Source organism: Aplidium turbinatum, chromosome 7 (genome assembly GCF_918807975.1).
Source record: "Aplidium turbinatum chromosome 7, kaAplTurb1.1, whole genome shotgun sequence".
Taxonomy (NCBI): Eukaryota; Metazoa; Chordata; class Ascidiacea; order Aplousobranchia; family Polyclinidae; genus Aplidium; species Aplidium turbinatum.
The window spans coordinates 10,340,961-10,358,162 of record NC_137478.1 but is presented as its reverse complement, the minus strand read 5'-3'; the positions used below and the strand labels follow the sequence as shown (position 1 = coordinate 10,358,162).

General features: G+C 36.5%; 1 protein-coding gene across 2 annotated transcripts; it reads right to left on the bottom strand.

The window, feature by feature from the left end:
* Positions 1-238: 238 nt before the first annotated feature.
* Positions 239-10,949, bottom strand: LOC145774190 (tensin-3-like). Of its 2 annotated transcripts, XM_082585361.1 has the most exons (11): positions 10,793-10,949; positions 10,329-10,389; positions 9,655-10,123; positions 7,818-7,910; positions 7,592-7,707; positions 7,194-7,329; positions 6,814-6,978; positions 6,409-6,551; positions 5,860-5,975; positions 4,490-4,612; positions 239-3,160 (listed from the first exon to the last, which is right to left on the bottom strand). In XM_082585361.1, the coding sequence occupies exons 1-11, from the start codon at positions 10,813-10,815 to the stop codon at positions 3,025-3,027; spliced, it is 1,581 nt and encodes a 526-aa protein (XP_082441487.1). In that variant the 5' UTR covers positions 10,816-10,949; the 3' UTR covers positions 239-3,024. The 2 variants fall into 2 exon arrangements, with proteins under 2 accessions (XP_082441487.1, XP_082441488.1); XM_082585362.1 differs by lacking the exon at positions 10,329-10,389 and having other exon boundaries at positions 10,462-10,949.
* Between the last annotated feature and the right edge of the window lie 6,253 nt (positions 10,950-17,202).

Sequence of the window (17,202 nt, the reverse complement as noted above, 5' to 3'; positions counted from 1 at the left end):
CATGACATAACTCAAACGAAATTCTCACATCCGCCTATTCGTTCACTTTTTGCTTCATGACCATTGTGTGAGTGCTAATCGCCTTTAGCCTACATAAACTAAAAGTTAGGCATCAAACAACTTGTTATTAAAAGTATGGTCTTTAATCAAATGCAACTTCTCAATGTGATCCCGATGTTTCTACTAATTTGCTCTCGGACTTACACCACGGTATGATGTAGAATCATGACACGAAGTGTGAGAGTTTACACTTTATTACTTACAGTCCAAACGAAAGAAAACAACAATATTGGACACATTACTATCAACGACAAGTTGGCATCATTGCAAATTCAAGGAGAGAACAATAATGTTGAATAAAGCTAAGAAATAATGCATTAGTGCAAGTGTGGACGAGTTTCAGGAAAAGCTGCTATATTCAAAGCTGCAGAAGCAATAGATGAAAATTTAACTATCATTGATAAACAAACTCATCTTACAATACAAACGAATTCATTTTCACACGAGTCAGTTCAATGTCGTTGTATCCAGGCTTACGCCCGGTGGTTGAAGATTTAGATTAAGTGGACGGGAAGGCAAGGAAGCCAATCTTCGTGACCACCTTTAGACATGCCTTTAAGCGTCTTGCCAAAGACACAGCCGCATAGGGTACTCTTGAGCGGTGTCGAACCGGCGCCCTTTCGAACGTCGCTCCAGACCTTAGATATAAGATCTATTTGAATAAGCTTAATTGAAGATGATCTAGCTGCTAGCTGATCGAAATCGATTTTTAGCTGTTTATGATTGAACTGACTCGTGTGAAAATAAATTCGTTTGTATTACAAGACATGTAACCGAGTCGTTTATATCAAGCATTGTTGTGGGTTTGACCAATCACCCGTCAGAAGATATACTTCATTTTCTTGACAAACTCATCTTCAGTGATTTGTTAATGATGTAACTTACTGAACTCACACAGTATTAATATCAAACGTTGGTGCCTCATGTTTCATAGGTAGGCTATTTTCGATTAATAATTTCAATAAATCGATGTCTGCCAACGGTCATAGGCTACCATAAATTCTTTAAAGAAATCATCGCTGTAATTCTACAGTAAAACAACGGCATAAATTTAGATTTTATATTATAAGAGCTGTTAATACACATCCAAACACTATAAATAAGTTTTTGCGTTTAAAATTATTTATTTTCAGTCGAAATACTGTAGATTACATTAAGGCTGCACCATATTCATAAGATGGTCTATCATTAAGCAAAAGCTCAGTTTGATATAAATTTGGTTCGCTTGTAAGTGCGGACGTTGTTTGAATGTTAACTATCTTCTCACAGGGAAGCAGGTAGGCTACCGTAACTGAGTACGATATATTTTGCACAATGTTTGAGGGATAACGGTTTTTCAATCGAGGACTCTATCTTTTGGCAAAATAAATGTTATAGGTTTTAAATACAAACCAAAAAATCGCAGTATATGGGCTATATTTAACTTACATCTAGGTCAGCTTCAAAATAGCACGAATTCAGTTTTAACTGCATTGCTATTTAACATCGATTTAACGGCCAATTCCATTAAAATACCATAAAAAGTGTGACTTCTCAACCTTTACAATTGCATCTCAAATTACAATATAAGCTCAGCGCAAAGGCAAAAGATGACTTAAAACTGTTTTTAATAGTAGTTTACAGCAACATTAAAATATGCAAATATACTGCATATTACACTAAAACAAAAGCTGTTGCGCTGGCATGCAGAGCTATGATGAGCTCAATCTGACAAGAAGCTTCTTATTGCCTTTAGGAGGCTAATAATTTATTTAAAAAGAAATTCAACTTCATAATAAAAAGATGATGCTGACATTATAGTAAGTTACATATTTTTTTTTATATTGTAGGCCTATGTGTTATTGCTATTAACATTATTTCTGCAATTTGATTTGATGTTTATTGCTCACTGTATACTGTACATAAAATGAACCGTATTTTCTGCAAATAGATATTTTTTGTTTTGTAAACACGTGAAATCTTCATTCTTTTGCTTTTCGTTGTTTTTCTGCACAATTGAAACGATTGTGGCGATACATTTACAACAAATTCAACTGATCTCAGATGACATTTATATGTAAAAATAGTTAACAAGTTGACGGAAAGCATGCGACTCAAAATGTAGTTTATAGCAGAAAATTGTGATTCAGATTTTACAAACCCAAAAAATTCAAACAGCGTCCTAATAGCAATGTTCTGCGGACTTCAATCAACATAAATATTGCAAATATAGAACCTGGCAAATAAAAAGCGTAACGACGAATTGAATGTAGGCTACACTTTTTACATAGAACCAGTGACTATTCAACCTTGGTCAAAATTAATACTTTTGGTCCTAAGGTACAGAAAATGCAGCTTCAACAAACAAAATATTGATTCAAAGTCTTTAACTGCAAACCAACAAAAAACCATGAAAGCAAAAGCGACGATGGCCAATTAGGCCAAGTGCTACTCTCTTAAACGTTTGAAGAAATTAATGTAGGCCTACATTAAAAAATATAAATTTTACTTCGAAAACCTCACTACAATCAAAATAACGTATTATTTACAAACAAAAACGTCATCAAAAGCCACACCTTGGGCAGTGAATCAAAACGACTATTTTTCACCAACAGCAAGCTAATTTTTCTCATCTTGATGGTTTTCTGACGACTGAAAAGTCAATATCACAAGTCTTGGCCCATCTTTCAAGATGCTTTGGTATCAAATTGTTGTCGTTAGACGGCCTGTTGTAATATCTTACTATTTTTCCACACAAGTTTGAAGCTTACAAGACATAAACATTAGCTTCAATTATTGTTAATTTATTGCGCTAAAACTTTCCTCTTACACCTTAAGTGAACTGAATGACGATGAACTTGTATTTCCGCTTCTTTAGCCGATTGTCTTGACACAAGTCGCGCCAAGGAATTTCGAATTAAGAAAATTCTTTCGGATTAAAAAATTTTTTTATCACTATCCCAATTCTTTTTCTTGCCAACCAATTCACTTTGAGGCGATAAGAACCTTCGAGACGAAATTAACAATGGCTGGAGCCGGTTGGTCTAGATCTAGTTCAGCAAAGAGGTGACATTTATTGTCAATTGAGCCTCCATACTTTTTGGCAACAAATCCAAATACTCTACAAAACAAAAAGTAAGTAAAATGAAATTGAAAATTAAATAAAACACAAAAAGTAGATTGAATGTAAATCTGATTCAAAAAAATGAAGTTGTTTGCAAACTGAAGTCCAAGAAGCATATTTGATTTGTGCAACTGTTATATGCATTCACATTAGTTAAGTCACCCTTAAACGTGACAAAATTAAAATCAGTTTGATTTTCGAAACATTTTGACTAAACATAAAGATTTAGAAAAGAGAAATGAAAAGTTGAACTGTTAAAATCATGCAACATCAACCAAACCTTAATAAAAAAAAGAGAACTGCATCAATACAGTTTTAAATGCGACGGAGAATTGGACTAAGATCATTTCAGTTTGGCATTATCGTCTCAAAGACAAAAGTGAATTATTTGCTAAAATAATGCGATACAGCCTATCAGCAAGCTAAAGAAAAGGAAATGGAGAAAAACCTTCGAAGGGTTGAAATCAGGCATGATTGATTATTATTATTAGAGCTGTATCAAAGGGTATTGTTTGCTATGGGAAACTTTTGCAGGATAAATTTTTACCTGTATTCTCAAATGAGCCATTTTCAACGTATTTACATATTTCACTGTACTAAATAGTGAAAAAGGTGTTGAAGTTGCAAAAGACACAAACGTTAGGGTTGAAAAATAATTTTCGAATTAGGAAGGGAGATATACAAATTTAACAAGAAATATGCCCCTTCTTTTTTATTAAAATTTGAACTAAGTTACGTTTGTTTTATGTTGTTACGTGGTTTTCCTTGGTTTCCTTAATGTTATTACCGCTCGCTATCTTGTCTTGTGATCACACCCCAGCATAGTTTATAACAGATCGTTAACACTTTTTGTGCTTGTTTTTCAGTTGTATTTGTACGTAGCTCAGTGCAGATTGTAATTAATTTCAGTCATTTATTGTACATTTTGCCAATATCTGTTGTTTTGTTTAGACGAAGTAAGTTATTTTCTAGACCAGGGTAGAAAGTTTTGCAGAAACCTTCCAATTTATGTAGTGATCTTTTTACTTTATGTATTGCTATTGAAATATGCAATTCAGTCCTATCAAGTTGCTGTCAATTATTATCTGTCTATGATGTGCAAGAATTATCTCTCTACCAAAGCTATACTACAGTGGATGTCAATATGTCAAATAAGGTAGGTTTCACGAGAGGCTGTATGAAAACTTGTTGCATTAGAAACTCAAAACTGAAATTCAGTTTGTTAAATTCTCGCAATCATGTTCAAGCACACAAATACTTATTATCAACAGATGGTCCACAATATCAAAAACGGCTTATAATTAAATGTCTTCTGTTACTCGTTACCTAGCATCTGGGGGTCCATGATGGCTTGAGGCATCCCATCTTCTATTTTTAGGTTTGCTGGCACTTGGGTCCATCCCACAATATGTTATTGTAAGGGTGGGATAATGTCTTCGGAAAAAAATTCTGAAAAACACAAGATGAAATGTATTAGTAACTCGGGTTATTCACCGCAACAAGCACACAAGCGACGTAGCGTTGTATTAGACTGATGTAACTTTGAATTCATTAGTAATAGAAAATTCACTGTTAACCACTGGCAACATTACCTCAGAACGTCTTAATTAACGTAACTGCAGATCAACACTTTCTATATTAACAATATCCAAGTACGAAAGAATCCAAGTAGGCTACCGGTATGTGCAAAAAGTACAAACGTTGTAATATTTTGTTCACGTAAATAACTCCAAATCAGAAGCAATCAATGAAAGAAGAGACTATCAGTGGAAACGATGTGTGCGTCATAAGTAAAATAGGATTGGCTAAATTTGTTATAGGCCAACACCAGTAGGCTAATTTCTGGAAGTGAGAAGTGATCAAGTGGGCCAAAACGTTTTTTCAATACTAAATTTTTATCGTAGACGACATAAATTGCCTGCCAATCAATGTGTGATATCACAAACGGTTTTATACTGAAGACATATCGAGGACATTAGCATTGCTGTGTATAAGTTATCATATTTCTTTTTACTGCTTTATACTTGTTGCCGCCACCTGATAGTTTTTCCGAAGACAGCTGATTAAATAGCCATTGGGATAGTTGATCAAACGAAAGTTGACTGAAGTGATTGGTCGAAAATCACTCTGTCAAGGGGCCATTCTTGGAACCACATCACAATTCGGTAGATTAGTGGATTGGAAAGTGTAAGATTGGTGGAATGAGATGTTAGGAAATTTAGAGACTGGATTTTAGAAGATTGGCAAATTTGATTAGAATTTTGCAGATTTATGATTTGGTGAATTGTAGTTTGATGAACATTCCCAAAACCCCAACCTCAATCCCTGAAAAATCCAGCTTCTCAAATCCTTCAATCCTCCAAAATCCAAATCACCAAATGTATCCTCTCCTCCAAATTTCTTGTTGTTGCACGAGTTTTATCGATTGATGAACTATCGTTTATTCAATTATCGTTTCGATCAACTGTCGTTCAACCCACGATCGAAGTACCATTTATGTTGCTAGAGTATTGCACAGGTTTTTAGGTTTATGGATAAATCGTTAGCCTACTATATTTTTTGAGGCGTCTTATTTAAATCGCAATTTTGTTTTTGTCGTCTCACAAGCGTCTCGTGATAGAAAATGCCGTCATATTAAAATACTAAAGTCAAAGTAATAATTTTACAAATGTTAGAAATTCCCACTCAGCTTTAACCTTCTAGCCTGGTCAGTGAGAGTAATCCCTTGAGGCGACACTTTAAAGTGAACCACCGATGTCTTTTTGGGATCACTTTGGTTTTGTTTGCACTCCCTCATTGCTCGCTCAATTGCCTGGAAGAGTGGTTGGTTAGCGTTTGAAAAAAACAATCTCCTCCCTAAAAAGTTCTAAGAATTGCATAGATTTTATAACAAAAGCAATAAACAGTCCAGATTACATTAAATTTTGAACATTTTTAGTTTTAAAAATTGGTGTAACAAATGACCTTACTTTAAAGAAGCACTTGACTACTGTATGATTGATTGTGATTGTAAAAATCTTTGTCCTCAGGATAATAACCATATTTACAAATTAATAAACAACTAAGAAGTAAGTCTACTTTTAATTATTTAATAAACACAGTGAAGCCCTCATCTACGGTACCCTATGTAAAAGTAGATTAAAACCAACGTGGTAACATTGATATTGTTATCATTCCTATCATTACATTGTCATCATTAATCAGTGTGTCAATAAGCGACCGCCTTTGTTACACAAACGGGCTACCTCGGGTCCTGTCAGAGATTCAGTATCTGCGCTGCCAAGGTATAACACATTACAAGCTGCCCCCAACCGCAGAAGTTCGGCAGTTGAATTGGAGACTTCAACACAGTTTCGATCTTCACCAGCTGGTGAAGGTATTTCTTGATCTGCAAACAGATAAATATACTGCACTTGAAAACACAAACATACTTAAAAAATAAAACACAAATGTTACAGTATTTGGATCGTGATAATAGAATATTTCCAGATTGAAAGAAACCAGATATACAGAAGCAGAGTGTCTGTGCAGTAGCGTGAAATGAAAACAAAAAGACAAAACGTAAACATTGAATAACTTAACAAATTTGACTATTTCTTCTCAATAACAACGCAAAAATGACAAAATCGACAAAAATACACAATCCTTACTTTCAGTAGGAATAATCAATTTACAAGGAAGAGCCATTGGCGTGATAGAATGTTGGCATATCAACGAGGAAAGACTGCCAAACACAGGCTCATTGACACAGCCCTTCAACTTGACTCCTTTGGAATTGGGCTCGATGAGAAAGTGGCGAACAAGCTCGGTATCGCCTGCAGCAAAACACACCACTTTTTATGTTGTTTAACGTCAGTGAAAACAAGTTGTAATACAGTAGAGCTAATGTTACTAATATTTATACTATATTGCTATTAGTGATATTACTAACTAACATTTTTAAGCAGAAAAATCCCAATAAAATATTTTCAACTTTTCGATTGTGGCCCCAAAATGTGCCCAAGAAAAACTGTCATAAAGCTTTACTTACTCCTGGGCTTGGATGTTGTTAATACGGATTGCGAAACTTGGTGCACCTTTACCGCAAGACCAAACCCCCCTGGGTAACATCTGCTATCCCGCACAACAAAGCTTCCTTCTGGCTTTGTCCGAAGCATAGCCATGGCCTTTAGAAGCAAGTAGTGGTTTAATTAAATAGATTTTCCAAAGGATAGCTCTAACAGTATCTGAAAACGTTTGGACTTGAGCCAAAAGTCCAAATTATTCAAACAAAGTAATAAGTTATGAACCGCATCCAGAAATCTATTTATTAATCGAAAACCACACGCAGAGCCTTTTTAGAGTACCACTTGGCAAAGTTTAAGAAGGAAAGTGATAGCACTATGAAACCCTCAGAATGTAAAATAGTGAAACACTCTGTTCACTAACCTGCTCTCTGGTAATATCTGGCTTATACCAGTATGAAGTGGTATCTTTAATGAATTTTGGAGTCGAAGTGCAACAAAGACTAGATTCCGCAAGCTGGTGGGCAAGTTTATCAATATCTACACCGAAATAGAGATGTCGTTTAGTCGCTGAAGTGATAGTGCGATTAGACCCATAAGGCAAAACAGCCTCTTTGAATTAAATTTTTATTACATTGAAGTACCCTAACCTGCTAAGGAAGAAGAACTATTCCACTCGGATGAAGGATACATTTGTCGTTGTCCATCGTCAGATGAGCGATTGTGGTAAAATTGACTTGACCCTATACAAAGTTAACAGTATTATAACAAAAATTAAGCAACAAAGAAAATACTTTCTCATCTGTTTCATTTGGTCACTTATTAATTATTATCATCTCATTCATTTCAATACTTTGATGCAAAAGCTTCTAGGGCCAGAAAAAAAGATTAATTTCTCAAGCTTCAAACCAAATTCTATGTTTGGTCGAGCAAAATAGGCAGTAGCCTGCTAAATATCTCAAATTCAACATATGAGTAGTTTTAATGACTTATTTCAAGTAGGCTATGTAGTGACATTCCGACATTTTATGCGTAACTGATCAGTTATGCCCTTCAATTGATACCCCTTTTTAAATGGCTTAGTCTGATTGTAAGATCTATTACGTAGATCCTCGTGTCTGATAAGATTCGAAACTGATGGAAATTTTTTTGACATGTTTACCTTTTGTTGCTACCAAAGTTTGGGTGAAGCGGTTATGATGTCAAGGAAACGATCGTTATGTCCGCTATGAAAAATACCAATAAGTATCTGGAAGACCTAGTACAGGTCTCAGTGGGCACCCAATCAATGTTTTTTTGAGAGCATTTTGTCATCCACCCGTTCCAGGGAGATGGAGTAAAAATAAAGAGAGAATAAATAAAGGAAAAAAATTATTTTCTATTTTAATATTCGATTTGCATTTTTTTCAGACAGACATTGATGCTCAACCGATAACGACAGACTGTCCACCTGTTGGAGAAATTTGTTTGAGATAGTTTGAGATATTCTGATAAGTGGGATGAATTAAACTCAAAATGGCAGTTGTATTGTAATATCCTAGTGAAAACCCATTTGGTAACATTTAACGGAATAAGAACTGGGCCGTAAAAGTTATAAAATCGTAAACACTCGCGGACTGGTAAATACCACATTTTCATGTGTTTCATATGGGAATTTTTGAATACACATTCATATTGCACATTTTTTTCTCGGAAACATTCTCCAGGATGAAAACACGATTTCACACATGCATTTAACGCGTTAATATGCGTTACCACAAATCATTTGCCATGGCTTTAAAAAACAAATATTCAAATTTACATGGGCTTTCATTGATGTTCCCAAATAATTGAAAGTTTGTCTTTGGTCGTTTTTTGAAGTCGTCATTTTCCTCGCAATTCTATTGAAAGTGTAGATCGTTGTTCGTTCCTTTTGAGCCCAGAACTCAAGGCTGGCCTTTTTGTTTCATGTCAACAAACGAGAGGCTATAGCAGAGCAGCTAGACATTACTCGACATACAACGATCTTCTCCATTATGGCAGACGGAAGATGGTAGGCTCAATGGTTGATGATATGGATTCTGATCTGTTTCACTGTGCCACGTTTGTAGAAACATGATGAGATTACTGATTGTTGCATGAATGATAAAAATTTTCGGACATCCTTGCAAAGAGTGGTATTTATGGCTGACAAACACCTGTCTTGGCAGAGACATGCCGAAGGGCAGTAGTCGGAGTTGTGGATGAAAGTATATTTTATTGGATGCATGGTGGTTGCGATAGCACAATATTAATAAACAGGCAACGATCGCCATCGTAATCTGCTAGCAGTGATAGGTCTATGACCGATTGATGATGTTAATGGGGATTCGGTTGATACGGGTCTGTTACAATTTACTCGTGACGTTATTGAATGCAACTAAAACTGACTAATTAAACTGCAACTTATACCACGTAATTATGCAACTAATACTACTGTATGAAAATCTTTTTAACTTGTTTTTATACCTGTGGAAGTGCTTCGAATGCTGCTTCTTGAAAGTCGTGAAAAAGATTCATTTGAAGAAAAAGATGGATGAGATCTATTAATTCTCTGTTGCTGGTAAGCAAGATGAGGCAAGTGAGTTGAGCTCTCGTCCGAAAGAAGAGAGTCTTTACTTCCTGTAGGACTCTGTGGAGTGTTAAGAGATCCTTCTTCAGAGCCAGAATGCAAAGCAAACGAAGATCTTGCACTGCTATTGCTAGGGATTCCTTTGAAGCTACAGTTTTTAGGATAAATCCATGGGGATTTTATCATATCATGCGACTGTTCATTACTAGACGAACAGCTGTTGGACAATTCAGCACTTGAAGGAGAGTGATGGACCCAACCATTTGATAGATGATTCGGTTGATGGTTTTCAGCGTATCCGGAGTCGTGGGAGCGACTTTTAATCACAAGTTTTGTTGGTGACTGGATGCCTTCATATCTTTGTTCCTAAAGAAATAAAACAAGTTCAGTTTGGGCTTTGGTGAAAAAGGAAAAATAAACATAAAACGTTACAGTACCAAATAACGTCATATCAAATAGGTTCTAGCCGACACATCGTTCGAGATTTAATAAATTGTTAATCCTTTTCATGTTCAGTCAATAAGCATAACAAAGCTACAGCAATAAATCAATAAAAGGTCAACTGCCACACCTCAAAATTGTTGTTTGGTTCATTTTCGTTGTAGAAAGCGGGCAGCTCTTGCTTTTCAAGCCTGGGAAATAGATAAAATTGTAGCCTATATAGTCAAGCTACATGATAGTATTCATTGCCACAATTAACTTACCGAAATGCTCATAACATAAAGTATAAACTTTGTTGACTGTTTCGAAATATTGCGTATTTGCGAAGTCATTTCCTCTTTATTTTGTTTTAATTTTTGCAAATTTTAGCTGGTGAGACAATGTGTCATCTTTCTCCGGCGCCTTGTCGCTGTTAAGCATGCCTAATACCTCTTTGAAAGCAGACCTTTGCTCCAGGCATTCTTTCTTCGAAATAACTCTATGACGTTCCTCAAATTATTTTTCTACCTTCCCTGCTAGATTAATATATTTTTGTGAAGGAATTAGCATAAAAATATGACACTACTGTATAAACATAAGTAGGGTACAACTCACAATCGCTGAATGGCGCGTTTCATCGCTGCCCTGCGTCTGTAGTAGTCCTATACAGAGCCACAAGTACGAGACAACACAGAAGTAGACAGTTTCCGTTTATGTCTTTTAACAGTTTGACATAATATCTTTGCAATATAAATATTTGTCAATTTTCATTGAACTTTAAATGACTAAATTTTAAAAAAGTTTCAATATATTTGGAAGCACAGTAAAGCATCCGGGAACTGATTGCGACTTCCCAAATAGTTTTAGCTGAAATACAATACAACATTGAGAGTTTTCAAATCTCAATCTTCATCAGCATATATTTTCAATCATTCCAAACCTTAATGAGGTAAATACTGAGAAATACTTTTCAAATAGGCTACTGTCGAGATAGCTGGGAGGCTGCTCTTGCCGATGTGGAAGATTTGTAAAAATAAAGGAAAACTTGGAATATAATTCATTTTTAACTTTAGCTAAAGCTGAACACTTAAGTTTTGGTATGTATCAGAAATACGCATGTCCATTTTTTCTAACAACTCTCTTGTGGCAATGGGAAAACCACAAACAAACATGGCTGCCAGTAAGGTATAGTAGGCCTACCTGAAAATTAAAATGAAAAGGATGAACTGTGCAGTTTAGCAAAAGTGTCATAAATTATGTTTTAGTCTTGTCCATCTGGTTGAAACTTAATAAATTTAACACGAAGGTTCTAAACTGGCTTAAATGCACTATGCGTGGTATTTGGTCATGACATAGTGTAGGCTACCTTGATTCAACACAAAACCCTATTTGAAATGCTCGAGTTAAACGTACAAAGATCACGTCAATCGAGTTTATTAATAATTAACTGCGGTTGTACAATTCCGAGGTACAGCTAAAGATATATGACTTATTTTCGTTTTAGACAAGTAAACACTAAAGTTTTCTCAACAACGTATTGAAACTCATATGTTATTTCAGGCTTAACGACAAAGTAACATTCTCCTTCATTAGCCTACAGTATCCTACAACTAATTGATCGTTCACACGCCTTGCGGTGGAGTCCTTAGCATACGAGGTAGCTCAGCATAAAAGTCTACAATGCAAATCTTGACTGCCTCACTTCCATTCAGTTATCAGGTTCTACAAATCTCATTGTACCAATTACCACGCGCTGAGTGACGCTCAGTTAAAAGATATCATATCAAACAGCCAGCAACGGCAACTAAGGCCATGTCTCACGGACCACGGAAGACTTGTTCGTAATTGGCTACAGTCACGCTTCAAAGAGTTCAACTCTTTGCGTTTTTTTCGGTCTCCACAAATGGGATAAAATCTGCTCAACTCAAGACAGCAATAAAAAATAGGCAAAATAGACGCTGTTTTTCGATGGTGCAAGTTACCTTTGAAGAGCTAAAAGCGATTTGCTGAAACGGTAATTGGATCCTGGGTCACGTCATTACTTAATGGTCACGTGACGGACAAGCCCGAGAAACCTTATTCGTCAATTAACCAACAAATTAGCAACGAGAAGCTATCATTCAGCCACGTCTTACGTTTATTTGAAACTATTTACTTTTATTGTTTATACGCAACTAATATTATTAGTATCCATGTGTTAGTGTAATAGACATTTTGTTCTTTATTTTATGCTTTGCTACAATTGTCAGCCAATAAATGAATTTTGTTTGTCATTGCTTTCCAAATCGAAATCAAGCTGTTTCATTACGCACAAGGTTTTATTTTCAAAACTTTTTATTTTCGAAATGAGGGTCATGACTGTTAGCCTAATGAAATAAATGTTGAAAACAGGCTAGAACAGGGGTTTTTAACCAGGAGTAAATTTACCCCCTGGGCCTGGGGGTAAATTTCACCTACTGAAGGGGTAAATTTACTGTATCATAAATTAAAGCAAACTTCATTATCATCGTCTTGTCATAGTGGTTTGTGATCGGATGAGATCAGAACACTCTGTTCTCTTTTATCACACCGAAGTTCGATGGCTCTCTAGGGGTCTTGTTTTGTCTCGAGTTTTCGAACTACATGGTGAAATCGAGATTTTTCTACGAGAAAAGCAAATCCCCGTTGAGTAATTGAACTTTGGCGACAATAAATTTATTGGTGCATTGGCTTACTTGACGGACATTTTTTCAAGTTTGAACCAGCTCAATATGCAAATGCAAGGAAAAAGTGTTACCACTATACAGTGTTGGGCGCGATGACTCATTTTTCAGTTAAGCGATAACGATAATCGATAAACGAAAAATGCCTAAAGCGATAACGATAAACGATAAATCAAAAAAAAGTTATGCGATAACGATAAACGATAAAATTATCGCCGATAATGTCCGATAACGATATTTTTTTCTTGATTAGCGCTGCCCCAATCCCATGCAGCACGAACTGTTTTCATCAACATGACGAAAAGTCGAACATAATATACTGTAAAGTGTAAAGGCACAAAACTTTTTGTAAGTTATGCACGAACAGAATCGCAACAGCGGCAGTGGGTATCGAATCTTCAACCTCTTGATCCAGAATCAAACCGCCGTGCTTATAATTATACCTTCAGATACCAGTTGGATGCTTTTATCGGCGATTATCGGCGATAATCAAATATTGCCTTTGGCGATAACGATAAACGATAACTGAAAAAATAATTAAGCGATAACGATAGGCGATAAAAATTTATCGCCGATAATTATCGCCGGTAAATTATTGCCGGTAAATTATCGCAGGTAAATTATCGCCGATAATGCTCATCACTGTCATTATAGATGTACATGATAAAATTCAGGGCTTTCAGACAAAATTATATCTGTGAAGTACAAGAGTTCAAAAAGGAATTTACGCAAATTTTCCAACATTTGATGATTGGAAAGAAGTTGCAACGAGATGTCTGACCTCAAAGTCGAAATATGCCAGCACCTTGTCGCCTTAAAAAAGAACTTTGACGGTTACGGTACTTCGAAGGTGAAAGTTTTAACAGTAGCCTACTGTTCTTTGGATAACTCATCCCTTCGAAGCTAAGTTAGAAAGAATTGTTGACGATGATCTTTGCAAAGATGAATTGATTGATCTTCAGTGTTCAGCAACGCTTTGTTCCAAATTCTTATTGTGCAATGGTGACTTTTCCAAGTTTTGGTGCGGATTAGTCAAAGAGTTTCCTACTCTGACTAAACGTGCATTTGAAGTTATTACAGGCCTTACCTTTTCCAACTAGCCTACTTATTGGTGTGAAGCAGGGTTCTCTTCTCTTCATTGTTGACTATTAAAACAAAACATCGATCTCGCTTAGTTCCCAAAGACGACATGCGAGTAGCTCTTTTAAAGACTGTTCCAAGAATCTCCAAAATTGTTCGTGGAAAGCAAGCACAAAAGTCTCACTGATGACTGTTGAAATCACGTGTCAGTTATTAATAAAAAAAAATCTTTAACATTCTTGTGTGCTTTTATCATAGTTATTTAGGACATTTGAGTAGACATTATTTTTCACAGGACCCTGTCAAGAACAATCGTGTCTTCGGCAAATAAACAGCTTGGTTTTGATATTTGCCAAAGTAAATCCAGACAAAAAAGGATGTTTTGCATTTCTTCGCATGGTTGACTGGACAGCGGACACCATGACATCACAAGGGGCCACCAAAACGGTGGGGGTAAATTCAGTAGCGCACCCAGAAAAAAATTTAGGGGGGGGGGCTAATTGAAAAATTTTGGCCGAGTGATTTGCGACAATAGTGATAATATGCCAATGCCCATCCCTTTGGTTATATTTAAAGGCACTCACGGCCCACAACCTAGCGGTTGCCGATACATCAGGATTTGTTCTCTCAATCAGATTAGAAGTGGGCCTAGTGAACCCCATGCTACTAGCATCCTCATCCCTACGTCCACTCTCGCAACCTTCTATAGATCTCAACTTTTTCGTTATGTAAGCTATGACAAAATAGAATTAGCTTTCCGTGCGAACACAAGTAAGTGCGAAAACAACAACTGGCACAAAAACAGTTTGAAACAAAACACTAATTTTGTAAACAATAAATTTAATGCGGACGTTTTTCCTACTTACAAACAGTCAAAGTAGTTCGTATTTTCAACTAAAGTCCCCGACGCCATTGTTTCTCTGCTCAAATGTCGCATACAGTTTTACATGTGCATGTGATTCGGGATTGATATTTTCAGATTTCTGATTAGGGCTTAAGTTAAGCCGAAAACGTTTGACTTAAAAGTTAAAACTATTTGTAAATACGTAAAATACAGTATATTGTTATAGTGCTCAGCCTTGTTGTGTCTTATTGGGTGCAACCTAGTTCGTACCTTGAACCATTCGTACAGTCAGTTCGTACCATGAAAAGATCGAGAGAAAAAATTAAAAAAGGCCGAAGTCGCTGATCGGAGTTTTCCCAAACAATTTGAAACAAACTCGAGGCTTAGGGTTAGCGGAAACTGCGGTTAGCGGAAATTGCAAAACTGCGGAAAAATGTTTGTGGAAACTGCGATCAGCCATGGTTAGGGTTAGAGCATAGATTACTCTATGATTAGAGTTAGAGTAAGCGGAAACTGCGGAAAATTGTTTGCGGAAACTGCGATCAGCGAGGGTTAAAGCATAGATTATTCTATGGATAGGGACATAGGGTAAAAGTTAGCGGAAACTGCGGAAAAATGTTTGTGGAAACTGCTGAAAAATGTTTGCGGAAACTGCGATCAGCGAGGGTTAGAGCATAGATTACTCTATGGTTAGAATTAGGGTAAGGTTTAACGGAAACTGCGGAAAAAATTTTGCTTGGAAACTGCGATCAGCGAGGGTTAGAGCATAGATTACTCTATGGTTAGGGTTAGCGGAAACTGCGGAAAAATGTTTGCGGAAACTGCGATCAGCGGACTTCGGTTTTGAGCTAATTTTTCTCTCGATCTTTTCAGGAGGAAAATTTTAAACTGATTGCGGAAACTGCGATCAGCGACTTCGGCTTTTTTAAATTTATTCTCTCGATCTTTTCAAGGTACGAACTGACGGTACGAACTGTTCATGGTACGAACTAGGTTGCATCCTGTCTTATTCATACCTATCCTGTAAGCAAAAGGTATAAATGGGGAACATACAAAAACTTCATTTTTGGTGGCTGGTTTGGGGGGGGGGCTTGAGCCCCCTTAGCCCCATGCTGGGTGGGCTACAGGGTAAATTTTATTTTTTTCATTCGGTAAGGGGTAAACGAGATAAAAAAGGTTAAGAACCCCTGGGCTAGAATAACAGGCGTCGTGTCACTTTCTGCCATGCCGTTAAAGTGTCTTGTCACACAGACACAGCCTCTCGCTTTTGACGAGAATTGAATCAACAACGTCTCAAGATTAGGGACAGTCACTTAAAACTGCAACTCGGTCAAGCACGCAACACAATTTTATCACCTAATGTTACTCCCAACGGGCAATAAATAGAAGTTAATAGATTTACACCAGTTTGATCAAGAGGGGTTTAAAATTGTTGGAAAAACAAATTTGTTTTCATTTTTGGTTGCATGACATTTTTCAACAAATTTTTGACAAATTTTTAGCGCTGATGTCAAATAAAAAATTGGTTTTACCGGCATGCTTTAGTTTTAGTTCAATTTTAAAATCTTATTTTTGTTAGAAAGGGTTTGTCAATTACGAAGAATGACAATTTGTCATGTCATTCTTCGTTAACTTCTGATTGGTCCCGCGGCCACGAGTTGGGCAGCGAGCTGCGGTCTTACAGTCGCAATCGCTCAGCTTCGGTCTCCTTTAAAAACAACTATAGTCGCATGCTGCTGCATTTTCGGTATGACCAGTGAATTATGTAATCGGTGTGACCAAAGGAGATTGTGAGTTTCAGTGTCTTGGTAAGAGCCCAAAATCTCACAACTGACTAACATTTTTTCCTGGTCAACATCAAGGGGATTGGCAAGTAAACTCGGCTGAAGATCTCATATTCCACATGTGAAGACATTGAAGATAATCATCAGAAAATGTAGGATGCCTGCAGTTGTGAGATGGCTTCTGAATAAAATCGACAACTGTATCATGTTAACCTTGCAAATTGAAGTTAGCATACCTTAGTTGTGATGTCGCCTTTGTAGAGCTGTTCACATTGAAGGATTGCTGCGCGGAGGCGCTAGAGATCCGAGTGCGGCCTGATGAGAAAAAAACATGTATTATAACTTAATTGAGGCAACAGATTTTTCTGACCAACTAATAGTGACTGGCTGTAAATTTGGACTATTGTTATTAAAGATTGGACAGAAGTTGAGTGCAAAACTGCAGTTTAAAAATCTGACAACAAAAATTAGGCGCTTCATTGCCTCTAGCCCTTGATGAGAGGAAGGAACCTGTTGACGGTGGTAAATTTAGAAATCAAAATAATAATGGGTTAAATTTAAGGAGGTCTAGGAGTTTGACAGTTTCGTTTTCACTAATTCAGAAGACGGAATTCA

Coding starts and splice junctions, on each gene's coding strand:
- LOC145774190 (XM_082585361.1), bottom strand. CDS start 10,815: ATGAAACGCGCCATTCAGCGATT. Junction 10,390..10,792: donor AAACGCGCCATTCAGCGATT/GTGAGTTGTACC, acceptor TCTATTTCCCAG/GCTTGAAAAGCAAGAGCTGC. Junction 6,979..7,193: donor AACAACATCCAAGCCCAGGA/GTAAGTAAAGCT, acceptor GTTTTGCTGCAG/GCGATACCGAGCTTGTTCGC.